Below are 10,881 nucleotides of genomic sequence, written 5' to 3'. Positions count from 1 at the left end.
TTCACTTCTTTTCTTTGATGTGTATTGTTATCACACATGGAGTGCTTTTTATATAAAGCCACATCCGTGAAGGTTTACAAAAAATGAAATGATTGTCCTTTGAAAAACCTCAAATATCAACAACATAGCTCTTCTCAAGTCTTCCTCACTATTAGCTAAAGCATATAGGTAAACATTTTCACAATTTTTACAACACTTTATTCTTCTTTTCTTCCAAAGAATTGCATGTACTTCTCACATAACCCTTTCAACAGAGTTTGTACCGATAAATTAGAACTCAAAATAGTGAATACCCTTAAAAAAGGCTGACCTGCGAAACTTGCGCAACTTTTTGGTGGAAAAAATAGGCGGAAGGTAGACCATAGGTGACACAGTGCAGCCAAATTCTAATTGAGGTGGCAAAACTCACTCAATTCTTTTCCAAGTGGAAAACCGAAACGTCAATAGTTCAGATTATACTAGACAAGAGAGAGAGAGATTATATACATGCCTTAGTTTGCTCCTGTGTGATGCCCAACGTCACATAATTTGTGTTGAACAACGTCATATAATTTATGTTGTCCATGTGTAAAGTTTAAAAATTCATCACACGTGAACGTGCGTGTTATGAGTATGATTTCTACATTAGAAGAAGAAGAAAAAGCATCTTCAATTGACTTTTGAAATTTGATTATTTTATTGTTCTTTATTCATCATTATATTCATAAAATTTTGTCTTCTTCCAAGTCTGCTACGTAACACAATATTTGATTTTGTAATAATAAAAAACTTAAGTTGAAGAGTGAGAAAGAGGTCTGTAAATTTGTAGAGAGAATGAGCTACCAAGTTTGACATTTACCTTTGAAGAGGATGCTGGAGCTTGTTTTGTTGACGTGATTTTACATATTTAGTTGAAAAACAAAATTATAGAGTTTGTTCAGATGTGATTGTTTAGAAATACATTAATATATTTATATCAAAGTAAATTGATTACAAACTCATCATTTATAAGATTCAAAGTTAGAATTACTCACTTATAAACGTAAATATTTCATTCAACTGTAATACCAAGCAGCTCTCATATTTTATTGCTTTCCTATTTGTAAATAAGATTAAGTTTTGACAGTTGTTCGTCCTATTCTTAGCAGGATTAAAAGTCTTTCCTGCTTCTTCTTCTACTAGCTCAGATTAAGTTTGCTTTCCTATTTTGATCAAGCTTAGCAAGCAAGACTATCCTTTGTTGAGTTAGACGTAATTGAGTCTCTGACTCACACGCTCGAAGAGATTTTTCAGTGTAACGGAAACACAATCCGGTTTTTCCACCACTCCCACTCTGGTCTCTCTTTCTAGAATTAGTCTTTGGTCCTCAAAAACTCTCTCAAAACCGTGTGATGATTCTGGTCTTGGTCTTCTCTCCCCTACTCGTCCACCTTCTACACGTTTAAACTGAAGTTGACACCACAAAATTAACCTATTCCATGTCTCTAATCCTCCTTCTGCTCCTTCCTCTCCAATGAAATTTTCTGCATCCGCCCCCCAATTATTTGACTATCAAATCTCTCTCTGCCGACATGGCTGCTGCTTTTTATTCTTTAATCCTTCTCCTCATCACCTTCTCCTTGCTTACTTTCCTTCCGCACTCACTCTCCTACTCCGCCGTGTCGATTTCTGAATCTTCTAATCAGACATTAATCTGTGCACTCATACATCCCCAAAACGAGAAATCCTTTCTCAATTGTACTGGTTTTAAGTTTCCTACAACTGCAAGTGGAAGCAATGGGGGAGGCGGCGGCATTCAAATTCCTTTCAACAGGAATGCTTCTGCTTCCTTCACTGCTCTAGTTGCCGGAGATGGCTTCTTATGCGCCTTGAGGCCCCCACCATCTTCTTCCTCTTCCAATACTAATTCTACTTTGAGTTGCTGGAGGTTCTCAGCTAATGGCACGCACTTGTCCCACAAGCGCATCTACCGCGGTCCACCTCTCACGCAACTTGTTGCCGGAAATTCTCACGTTTGCGGACTTATTCAGAATGGGACGACTAGTACTCGTAGTCGCCTCCAATGCTGGCAATGGCATTGGTTTCACAATAGCAGGATCAGTAGACACGAGTACGGATTTTCAAGCATTGCGGTGGGAGAAAATTTTGTATGCGGGGTATCACAAATCGGAAAGGTTACTTGCTTAGGAAGCAATTATATAGTGGTTGGGAAGGAGCCTAGAGCTGGTGGCAGGAATGTTTACAAAGCAGTGAGTGCAGGTTTCGGTCATGCGTGTGCCATCTCATTGGTCGATAACAGTTTGGATTGCTGGGGAGAAATGAAGGGTGAGAAACCTCAAGGGAGATTCACATCTCTGGCCTTGGGAGAAAACCGTAGTTGTGCTCTCCGGCCTAATGGAACAGTTGTCTGTTGGGGGGAAAATAATTTCAGTTTGCCTGAGACTCTGAAAGGTACTTACTTCACTGCAATTGAAGCAAAACGCAGCGTCTTCTGTGGAGTTTCATCATCCAACTTTTCCTTGTATTGTTGGGGCAACCCAATTTTCGATGTCTCAAACAATTTCCTGGTATTCGGACGTGATGTGAAGCCGGGTCCATGTACAAGTGAATGTCCACCATGCAGCAATCCATTGCCAGGCTATGGTAGATTCTGTGAACAAGGATATCAAGTCTGCCAACCTTGTCAATATGATGATGAAAAGTTGCCGGTGTCATTGCCAGTGCCCATGCCCTTGCCATCGCCGCCATCAAAATCAGGAAGCAGTAAGTGGAACAAAAAAATGATTGCTTTTCTTATAGTGGGTTGTGTTGGGTTCTTAGCTTTGGTGCTGTCGGTATGTTTCTTTGTGTTCAAGTATTGCAAAACTAGAGTTGGAGGATCCCGTGTTCATGACTCGGGTCCCTTGGATGAGCAGCCCCAATTACAAGCCGAGCAAGGTGCAGCTGCAACGGCAGGGCCACCAGTGTTAGAGAAGCGGCTAAGCCATGTGGTGAGCATGGGCGCCAATGGAGCTTCCTTGGAGGAATTTCCACTGCAACTACTACTCGAAGCCACCTCCAATTTCTCTGAAGAAAATAAAATCGGAACAGGCAGCTACGGTTCTGTCTACTACGCCACATTAGATGACGGTCGCCAAGTAGCCATCAAGCGTGCTGAGACGTCAGTCTCTTCATCATACGTTGGTGGCTGCACAAAGCGCCAGCAAGACAACGACAACGCTTTTGTAAACGAGCTTGAGTCCCTTTCACGCCTCAACCACAAGAACTTGGTTCGATTACTTGGATTCTTCGAGGATGCAAAAGAGCGAATACTCGTGTACGAATACATGAACAATGGCTCCCTCCATGACCATCTCCACAAGCTCCCACATTCGCCTTTGCTCTCATGGGCCAAGCGCATCACAGTGGCTCTTGACGCAGCCCGAGGGATTGAGTACCTGCACGAGTATGCAGTCCCGCCAATCATACACCGCGACATTAAGTCATCCAACATACTACTGGATGACACATTAGGGGTCAAGGTATCCGATTTCGGCCTGTCTTTAATGCGGCCGGAGGATGAAGAGTCGCACCCTTCGCTTGGTGCAGCTGGCACATTTGGGTACATCGACCCAGAGTACTACAGGCTTCAACACCTAACGACCAAGAGTGACGTCTATAGCTTCGGAGTGGTGTTGCTTGAATTGTTATCCGGTTACAACGCAGTACACAAAAATGAGAACGGGATGCCAAGAAACATTGTTGATTTTGCCGTGCCGTACATTGTGAGCGACGAGATACACCGGATTTTGGATCCAAGAATGGCAGCTCCAACGCCGTTTGAAATACAGGCAGTAGCATATGTTGGCTACTTGGCAGCGGACTGTGTAAGTTTACAAGGTTGTAACAGGCCATCCATGACTTACATTGTAAGTATCTTGGAAACAGCGTCGGCTTATTTTTTGGAACGCCCTTCTCGCTCTCGTTCCAGTTCCACGACTGAATCTACGTGACGATGTAATGGTGCGACAGCATCGTCAATTGTTGTTGAGCAAAAACCATACATTTTCTTTTCATTTTTCCAAATTTTATGCATATATTGGACTTTTTTGTTTCCTTAATCTTTTGGCATTTGCTGGTTTAGCTTTGAATGTTATTTTTTTATTCAAGAACAAAGTCAAATTGGAGGAAAAGTATACAAATACATTGTCTGCAGCTAATATATTTAATATAAATTGATAAGAAATACCTAATAAATTAAGACTGAAAAGGAAGAAAAAGTATAATAAATACCTAACATAATGCTCACAAAAACAAATAGTGTGGTGCTATCTACAAATCTCTTTTTATCTCTCACACATCATTTTCGGCAGTCGTATCAAATGAATTGGAGAAGATTAAAAGATAGAAATTAACAAGGAATTTATGGGAAATAAAAACGGGTATGTGGAAGACAAAAACGGATGTGTGTACAGTGTTCCAGAACAATAATGAAACATCAACAGCAGCAAAAACAAATCCCTTACTTCAAGAAGAACGAAAAGATCCGGCTTAAAGCCTAATTCCTTAAGAGCAATTGCTTGCGATGAGCTCCTAGGGTACCCATATAAAAGCCAACCTTTTTCTTGAGATGAGAATCTGGCTGCAATAGGCGGTCTTTCACCATCTACAGGATTAAAACCAAGAAATCATCACTAGCATGACGATATGTCAGCACAAATAATTATATTTTCCCCACCATGACAACTATTTCATCTGGAACCAATTTTTCTTGTTCCATGTACTCCCTTGCACGCCTTCCATTTTCACTCCCAGATGCAATTTCCGCTCTAAGTAAATCTCCAGCAGCAACATGCACTAAACCATACTGCAGATAGGAGGATGACTCGATTCAATCTGCTTTCGTCATGAGAAAATCATGACATAAAGTGGCAAGTAGTAACATAAGTAAACAATGGCATACATTCATTAAGATTTGAAAACTTCTCCGGCCTCAAATTTTAGCGTCACAAAGGTACACACATTACGCATACAATCATCCAAAATCAATCAATTGCTTTATGTGCATATCTATTAAATCTCCGCCTTGCCACACCCTACAACCTATTAAACAATAATAATAAAAAAATTAATAAAAAAACAAATAAAACAAGAAATTGTGGTGGGAGGGTAAATGCGTACCAGGAAATTGGGAACTCTGCTGGGACAAAAGGGAACTACGGTTTGCGGGCGAGAGGGGGAGAAGGTGGACGCGAAAGAATATTGGGAGGATCGAAGGAGCTTGAAAGGCTTGGACTTTGAATTGGAAGACAAAGAAAGATGTGCACAGGAGGGTGGAGGAGGAGCTTTGTTAGGCTGTGCTATGGCGGATGCCATTGCTTGGTGGACTACACTTGCATTGCAAGCCATTCTCTCTCTTTCTCTCTCTCTCTCTCTCTCTCCGGATGGACTTCACTAGGGGTGAGTTCGGTTCCAATTGGTTTGATTTTTTGCCGAAATCTAAAACCAAACTGAAATTACTGTTCAGTTTGGTTTGGTTCGGTGCCTTTCGGTTTTTTGTTCAGTTCTAGTTCGGTTTGGGCTCAGTTCGTTTTTTTTACCTGAAATTTTTTTAAAAAAATATACTAAAACAATCCAAGAGAATATTGTAGCACTTTGAAATAGCTGTTGAATCAAACACCAAACATTAAAACACATACGTTTGATTCAAAAATTGCTGTGCATAGGTATGGTAAAACAAATAATATTTTAGCGTTTCCGTACACATTTAGTTGAAGAATTGGTACTAAAAACTGCCAAACAATACTTTACAAAATTATAATCAATCAAACAAAAAGTAATAGCAAAAGAGACACAATTGAAGCATCAAGAAAATCGACAATGGAACAAAAGAGGATTCAAACAAATAAAATATCAGATACGTGCATTGATAAGGACACAATTAGTAGCAAAAACTATGTCTACTAACAAAATGGAATATCTGCAGAGAGTCTAATAAAAAAACAATCATATATTGATTCAGTCATGCAAAACAAAGGAAACCCAGATCATAAAACTGCAGTTTTGTGTAATCCAACAACAAACCAGAACTGCCCAGATATCAGATATCACATTCCAAGGCAGCTGAATCGTGAGCTCAAAAATAGAAAATAAACAGAGCCCAGAAAAGTTGGCATGCATTTCAATACAAAGATGTAAACTTTATTGAGAGAGAGATGCGAGAGGAAGTAGAACCTGTTGAGCTTTTTTTTTTCTGGTCGAGAAGATGAAGAGCAAGAGCGTTTGTGCACAAAACATCGAATCAGTAACGAAATTGCCCAAATTAGCTTCTGGGTCTTACTAAAATGGAGTTACGATGAGGAAGGTAGTAGCTACAGTAACTTACCTGGGCGAATCAAGCTGGACGAGGTGGGGTCGAGGAAACTCACGGGGGTGAACGTGTGAGTGAGACGGCGCGGGCGGTATCAGAACGGGAACTCAAAACACTTTTGCCCTCTTTGAATTCTAACCTTCTGTCACATGCAAAAAGACTGAATGACCCCAAAACAAAAACACACTCAACATACGGTAAGAACTCTCTCCTCTGTGAGAGACCTCCGTTGTGAGTTTCTTCTTGAATCTGTCTTCATTTGGATGCGTTTTGGCTGTTTGCTTGGTTAATTGCGAGTTTCGTTGATAGAGGGGTGCTGTATCTATCGTTCTTTCCTGTTCCCTCTTAGTCGGTTTCGTTTTGAAGGTATTTCGGTGTTGGTTTCCCTTGGGTTTTCTGTGAGGCGGTCGCTTCTGTTTAGTAGATTTGCTGAGGGTATTTCACCCAATAAGGTGTCCCAGGGTTTGGTCGTGGTTGTTCAGGCTATTAAGGTCATCTCCAACCGAAGGGTTTAGAGGATCGAAAATAGTTTGAAAATCGTCTCCAACTGAGGGCTAGGTCAAAGAGCTCATGAAATCTAAGAGGGTCCTACGGAATCTGAAAGGGCCAAAGGGCTGCAGCCAGCCCGGGCTGGGCAGAAAAAATGGAAATCTTGTCGGTTAAAACTGACAGGAATGATTTGAATTTTTTTTTTTTTACAGTTTTATTATTATTTTTTATTTTCGAAATTTTTCCTATAACTTTTATTTTTCATATTTTTTTTAAATTCTATTTTTTTCCTATAACTTTTATTTTACAAAATTTGTAGTTTTTAACAACATTTAAGAAATTATTAAAAACATTTCTAATTTTTCATATTTGTTAAAAAAAAACATTTAACAACATGAAACTTAAACAATATTTAAGTTGTAGTTTTTAAATAATAAATTATGTTTGGCCCTATGGCCCTCAGTTGGAGACGGTTTTTTATAATAGGGCTAAAACAAGCCCTCTGGCCCTTTGACCCTCGGTTGGAGACGGAGGCAAATGTGACCCTGTACTGTTCATTAAAATATTAATATCTTAGAGGGCCAGAGGGCTAAAACGAGCCCTCTGGCCAGCCATCGATTGAAGATAGCCTAATCTCCTGTACTAAATTCCAGATCCTCATCAAGATTGTGAGGCAAGTTGGGGCGTGGGGTCAACCCACTTACGGTAGGGAGCAAATGCCAACTACTGCCTTAGTAATTCCTGCAGTCATGGAAGTTCTATCTACCAATTCAGAAATTAATCGTTCCAGACTTTCCACTTTATTATTACCCAAGTATTACACACGAAACGGTGCAAGTGTTACACACGAAATGGTACAGCGACGATTATATGGCACAGCAGGAAGTTGAGGAATTGGTGGTCCACTTAGATAATGGATTTGTTGTGACATCCCACATCGCCCAGATGAGTGATCCTTAAATGTATATTCCTATCTCTACCTAGCACGAGGCCTTTTGGGAGCTCACTGGCTTCAGGTTCCGTAGGAACTCCGAAGTTAAGCGAGAAGGGGGCTAGAGCAATCCCATGATGGGTGACCCACTGGGAAGTTGTTCGTGAGTTCCCAAAAACAAAACTGTGAGGGAATGGAGCCCAAAGCGGACAATATCGTGCTACGGTAGTGGAGTCGGGCCAGGGAAGTGGTCCCACCTGAGCCGGGATGTGACAATTTGGTATCAGAGCCTAACCCTGGTCGCGAGTGTGCCGACGAGGACGTCAGGCCCCTAAGGGGGGTGGATTGTGACATCCCACATCGCCCAGAGGAGTGATCCTTAAATGTATATTCCTATCTCTACCTAGCACGAGACCTTTTGGGAGCTCACTGGCTTCGGGTTCCGTAGGAACTCCGAAGTTAAGCGAGAAGGGGGCTAGAGCAATCCCATGATGGGTGGCCCACTGGGAAGTTGCTCGTGAGTTCCCAAAAATAAAACCGTGAGGGAATGGAGCCCAAAGCGGACAATATTGTGCTACGGTAGTGGAGTCGAGCCCGGGAAGTGGTCCCACCTGGGCCGGGATGTGACATTTGTCGTTTTTGGAACATAGGATCAAATTGGTAGGTGCGGTACTGGTGAACCGACAATTGAACAGATGGGGAGTGTGGAATAGTCTTCGTCCAGCCTGGAAAGAGCTTGGCGAGCTAGAAATAAAATGGGTTCGTGATAATCTTTATATTAGCAATGTTCCTGATGAGGTTGGTGAGGATAAGATTTTGGGTCAGGTTCCTTGGGCTGTAATGAATCAAAATTTTTCGGTTAAAAGGTAGCCTTAGGAATTTGCATTAGAAGAGGTTCAGTTGGAGTTGGTTCTTTTTTGGATTCAAATCCAGGGGATTCCTCTTGGACTCACATCTGAAACCAATGTCCGACGTCTTGTACAGGCAGTGGGAGACTTTGTGGAATTGGAATATCCCTCATATGCACAGGGTTTTCTTCGAGCTAAGGTTGTCGTCAATACACTTAATCTAATTGTCGCTGGTTGTTGGCTATTTAGGGGGCAGGACACAGATACATGGGTGGAATTTCGATATGAAAGATTACAAGACTTTTGCTACAGATGTAGGCAAATTGGTCATGTGAATACTAAGTGTTCGTTTGAACCTTCTAACGGTGGTACTGCTGGTTATGGCGAGTGGACGAAAACGGCTCCTGTTCGGGATGTTGTGGCTCCCAATTGAGCTCTTACTATTGGATTGGGATAACGAAGATTTGTGGGTGCTGTCAGACGTACTAAGAGGGATGATTCTCAACAAGGTTGACAGGATCATGAACAAGCATCTCAAGCTGCAGAGGAACCCAGTTCTAGCATAGGGATCCCAGAAAATGGGCTTCAACTAATAATTAGAAAATGCAAAATATGGCATAAGATATCTCGTTCAGGGGTGGCCGGTGTGTATTCCAGTTTTTAGGGACATATCTCCAATGGTTTTATTCCCCAACAGATCCAGGGAGGATTCAGGTTTGATTCTCCAGTAATTGTTCCCAACCCTTCTACAGTTACTATTAAGGAAATCCTGGAAGGGAGTGTAATGGAAAGCCCGGTTGTAAGTGGTTTACAAGCTACTATTGATGGTGGTTATTTAAAGAGAACTGCTGAAGATGAAGGTATGGAGTTTACTTCATCCCCACAGAAAAGTTCAAGGATAGTGAAAGTAGAGTCGAGAAGAAGAGAAGAATGGTTGAGAGAATGCGAAGTATGACTCTCAGAGAACGATGTTTAATGGTCGAACATGTTATTTATGCGGAAGATGAGTTAGATGATCTTCTAGTGGAATATCAGGATATGTGGGAGTTGCTGGTTTAGGAATCTGAGGTGGAAAGAGTTGTTTTGTTGGCCTGACGGAAATGACAGTCTTCTGAAGGCGATGGCGGCTAGCCTACAATAGCCGTAAGGTCACCATGAGTTATATCTTTTGGAACTGTCATGGCCTTGGGTCGAACACGGTGGTTCGAACCCTTCATAGGCTTATTCGTAAATTTCGACCCTCAATGATTTTTCTTTCAAAGACTAAGATGCATGATCATCGAATTGATGGAGTGCAAAAAAAAATAGGATTTCCGTGTGGGTTCAATGTTTCTCTAATTGGTAAGTTGGGTGGTTTGAGCCTTTAGTGGGATGCGAATTTGGAAGTTGAAATTTGTCTATCTTCTAAAAATGTTATTGATGCTCGAGTCCGATCAGTAGGGGAGGTATGTTGGATGCGGGTGACTGGGGTTTATGGAAGAACTTATCGATCAAAGAAAGCCGAATTTTGGGAGTGGTTGACTTCACACTTACGACCCTCTACCATTCCTTGGTTTTGTGCTGGAGATTTTAATAAGTTTATTTGGGATTCGGAAAAGTCTGGAGGATCGACTGTCTTGTATAATCGGCCTCAGTATCCGTTAGATTTTATGAACTTTGTGGAACTAATAGATCTTGACTTTAATGGGCATGCATTTACTTGGCGTGGGACACGGCATGGTGAGCTGGTGGAAGAAAGGTTAAATCTGGGACTTTCAATTCAGTTGTGGCAATTTTCTTGGTCAAATACTCACGTCACACATGTCACTGTGTTGGGTTCGAATCATTGCCCGTTAATCATTCAGAGGGATTCCCAACAAGGTGTAGGGTGACCATTATTTCGGTTCCAAGCTTTTTGGGCTAAGGAAGAGGCGTGTCAATGGCTGGTGAAAAATTTGTTGGTCTCAGCCTTGTAGAGGTGATGCCTTAACAAGATGGCATAAACATCTAAATGAGTGTCGCTCTTAACTCATCACATGGAGTCAACACACATTTAAACGGAGGGCACAGGAAATCATGGAACTTATGTCTAAGCTTGATGAATTACAGAAAGATTGGGGTGTACATGTTGATGAGATAAAGGAAAAGACAAAGTTGGTGGATCGATTGATGGCCCAAGAGGAAAGTTTTTTGCAGCAGAGGTCACGAGTGAAATGGCTTCGAGAGGGTGACGCTAATACTAAGTTCTTCCATCAATCTATAATGCAACGCTGATGGTGGAATCATGTGCTGAAGCTCAAAAACGA

At 41.5% G+C, this 10,881-nt stretch overlaps 2 protein-coding genes across 9 annotated transcripts; one reads left to right on the top strand and one right to left on the bottom strand.

Annotated features, from left to right (window-relative positions):
* Positions 1-1,425: 1,425 nt before the first annotated feature.
* On the top strand, positions 1,426-4,079 carry LOC103967709 (serine/threonine-protein kinase-like protein CCR4). The gene has a single exon (XM_009381006.3). The coding sequence runs from the start codon at positions 1,551-1,553 to the stop codon at positions 3,969-3,971; it is 2,421 nt and encodes an 806-aa protein (XP_009379281.2). The 5' UTR covers positions 1,426-1,550; the 3' UTR covers positions 3,972-4,079.
* A 143-nt stretch (positions 4,080-4,222) lies between these two features.
* On the bottom strand, positions 4,223-6,705 carry LOC125476003 (adenylate kinase-like). 8 transcript variants are annotated; one of them, XM_048581575.1, is made up of 4 exons: positions 6,340-6,705; positions 5,140-6,211; positions 4,697-4,825; positions 4,223-4,624 (listed from the first exon to the last, which is right to left on the bottom strand). In XM_048581575.1, exons 2-4 carry the CDS (start codon positions 5,365-5,367, stop codon positions 4,517-4,519), a joined length of 465 nt encoding a protein of 154 aa, XP_048437532.1. In that variant the 5' UTR covers positions 5,368-6,211; positions 6,340-6,705; the 3' UTR covers positions 4,223-4,516. The 8 variants fall into 8 exon arrangements, 2 of the variants coding, with proteins under 2 accessions (XP_048437532.1, XP_048437531.1); XM_048581574.1 differs by having other exon boundaries at positions 6,344-6,705; XR_007257358.1 differs by having other exon boundaries at positions 4,223-4,854; positions 6,193-6,211.
* Positions 6,706-10,881: the final 4,176 nt, after the last annotated feature.

Source organism: the organism of the source record quoted next, unplaced genomic scaffold, assembly GCF_019419815.1.
Source record: "Pyrus x bretschneideri cultivar Hongxiangsu unplaced genomic scaffold, Pyrus_bretschneideri_v1 Contig17, whole genome shotgun sequence".
In the NCBI taxonomy this organism is placed as follows: domain Eukaryota; kingdom Viridiplantae; phylum Streptophyta; class Magnoliopsida; order Rosales; family Rosaceae; genus Pyrus; species Pyrus x bretschneideri.
This window is presented reverse-complemented; position numbering and strand designations above follow the sequence as displayed.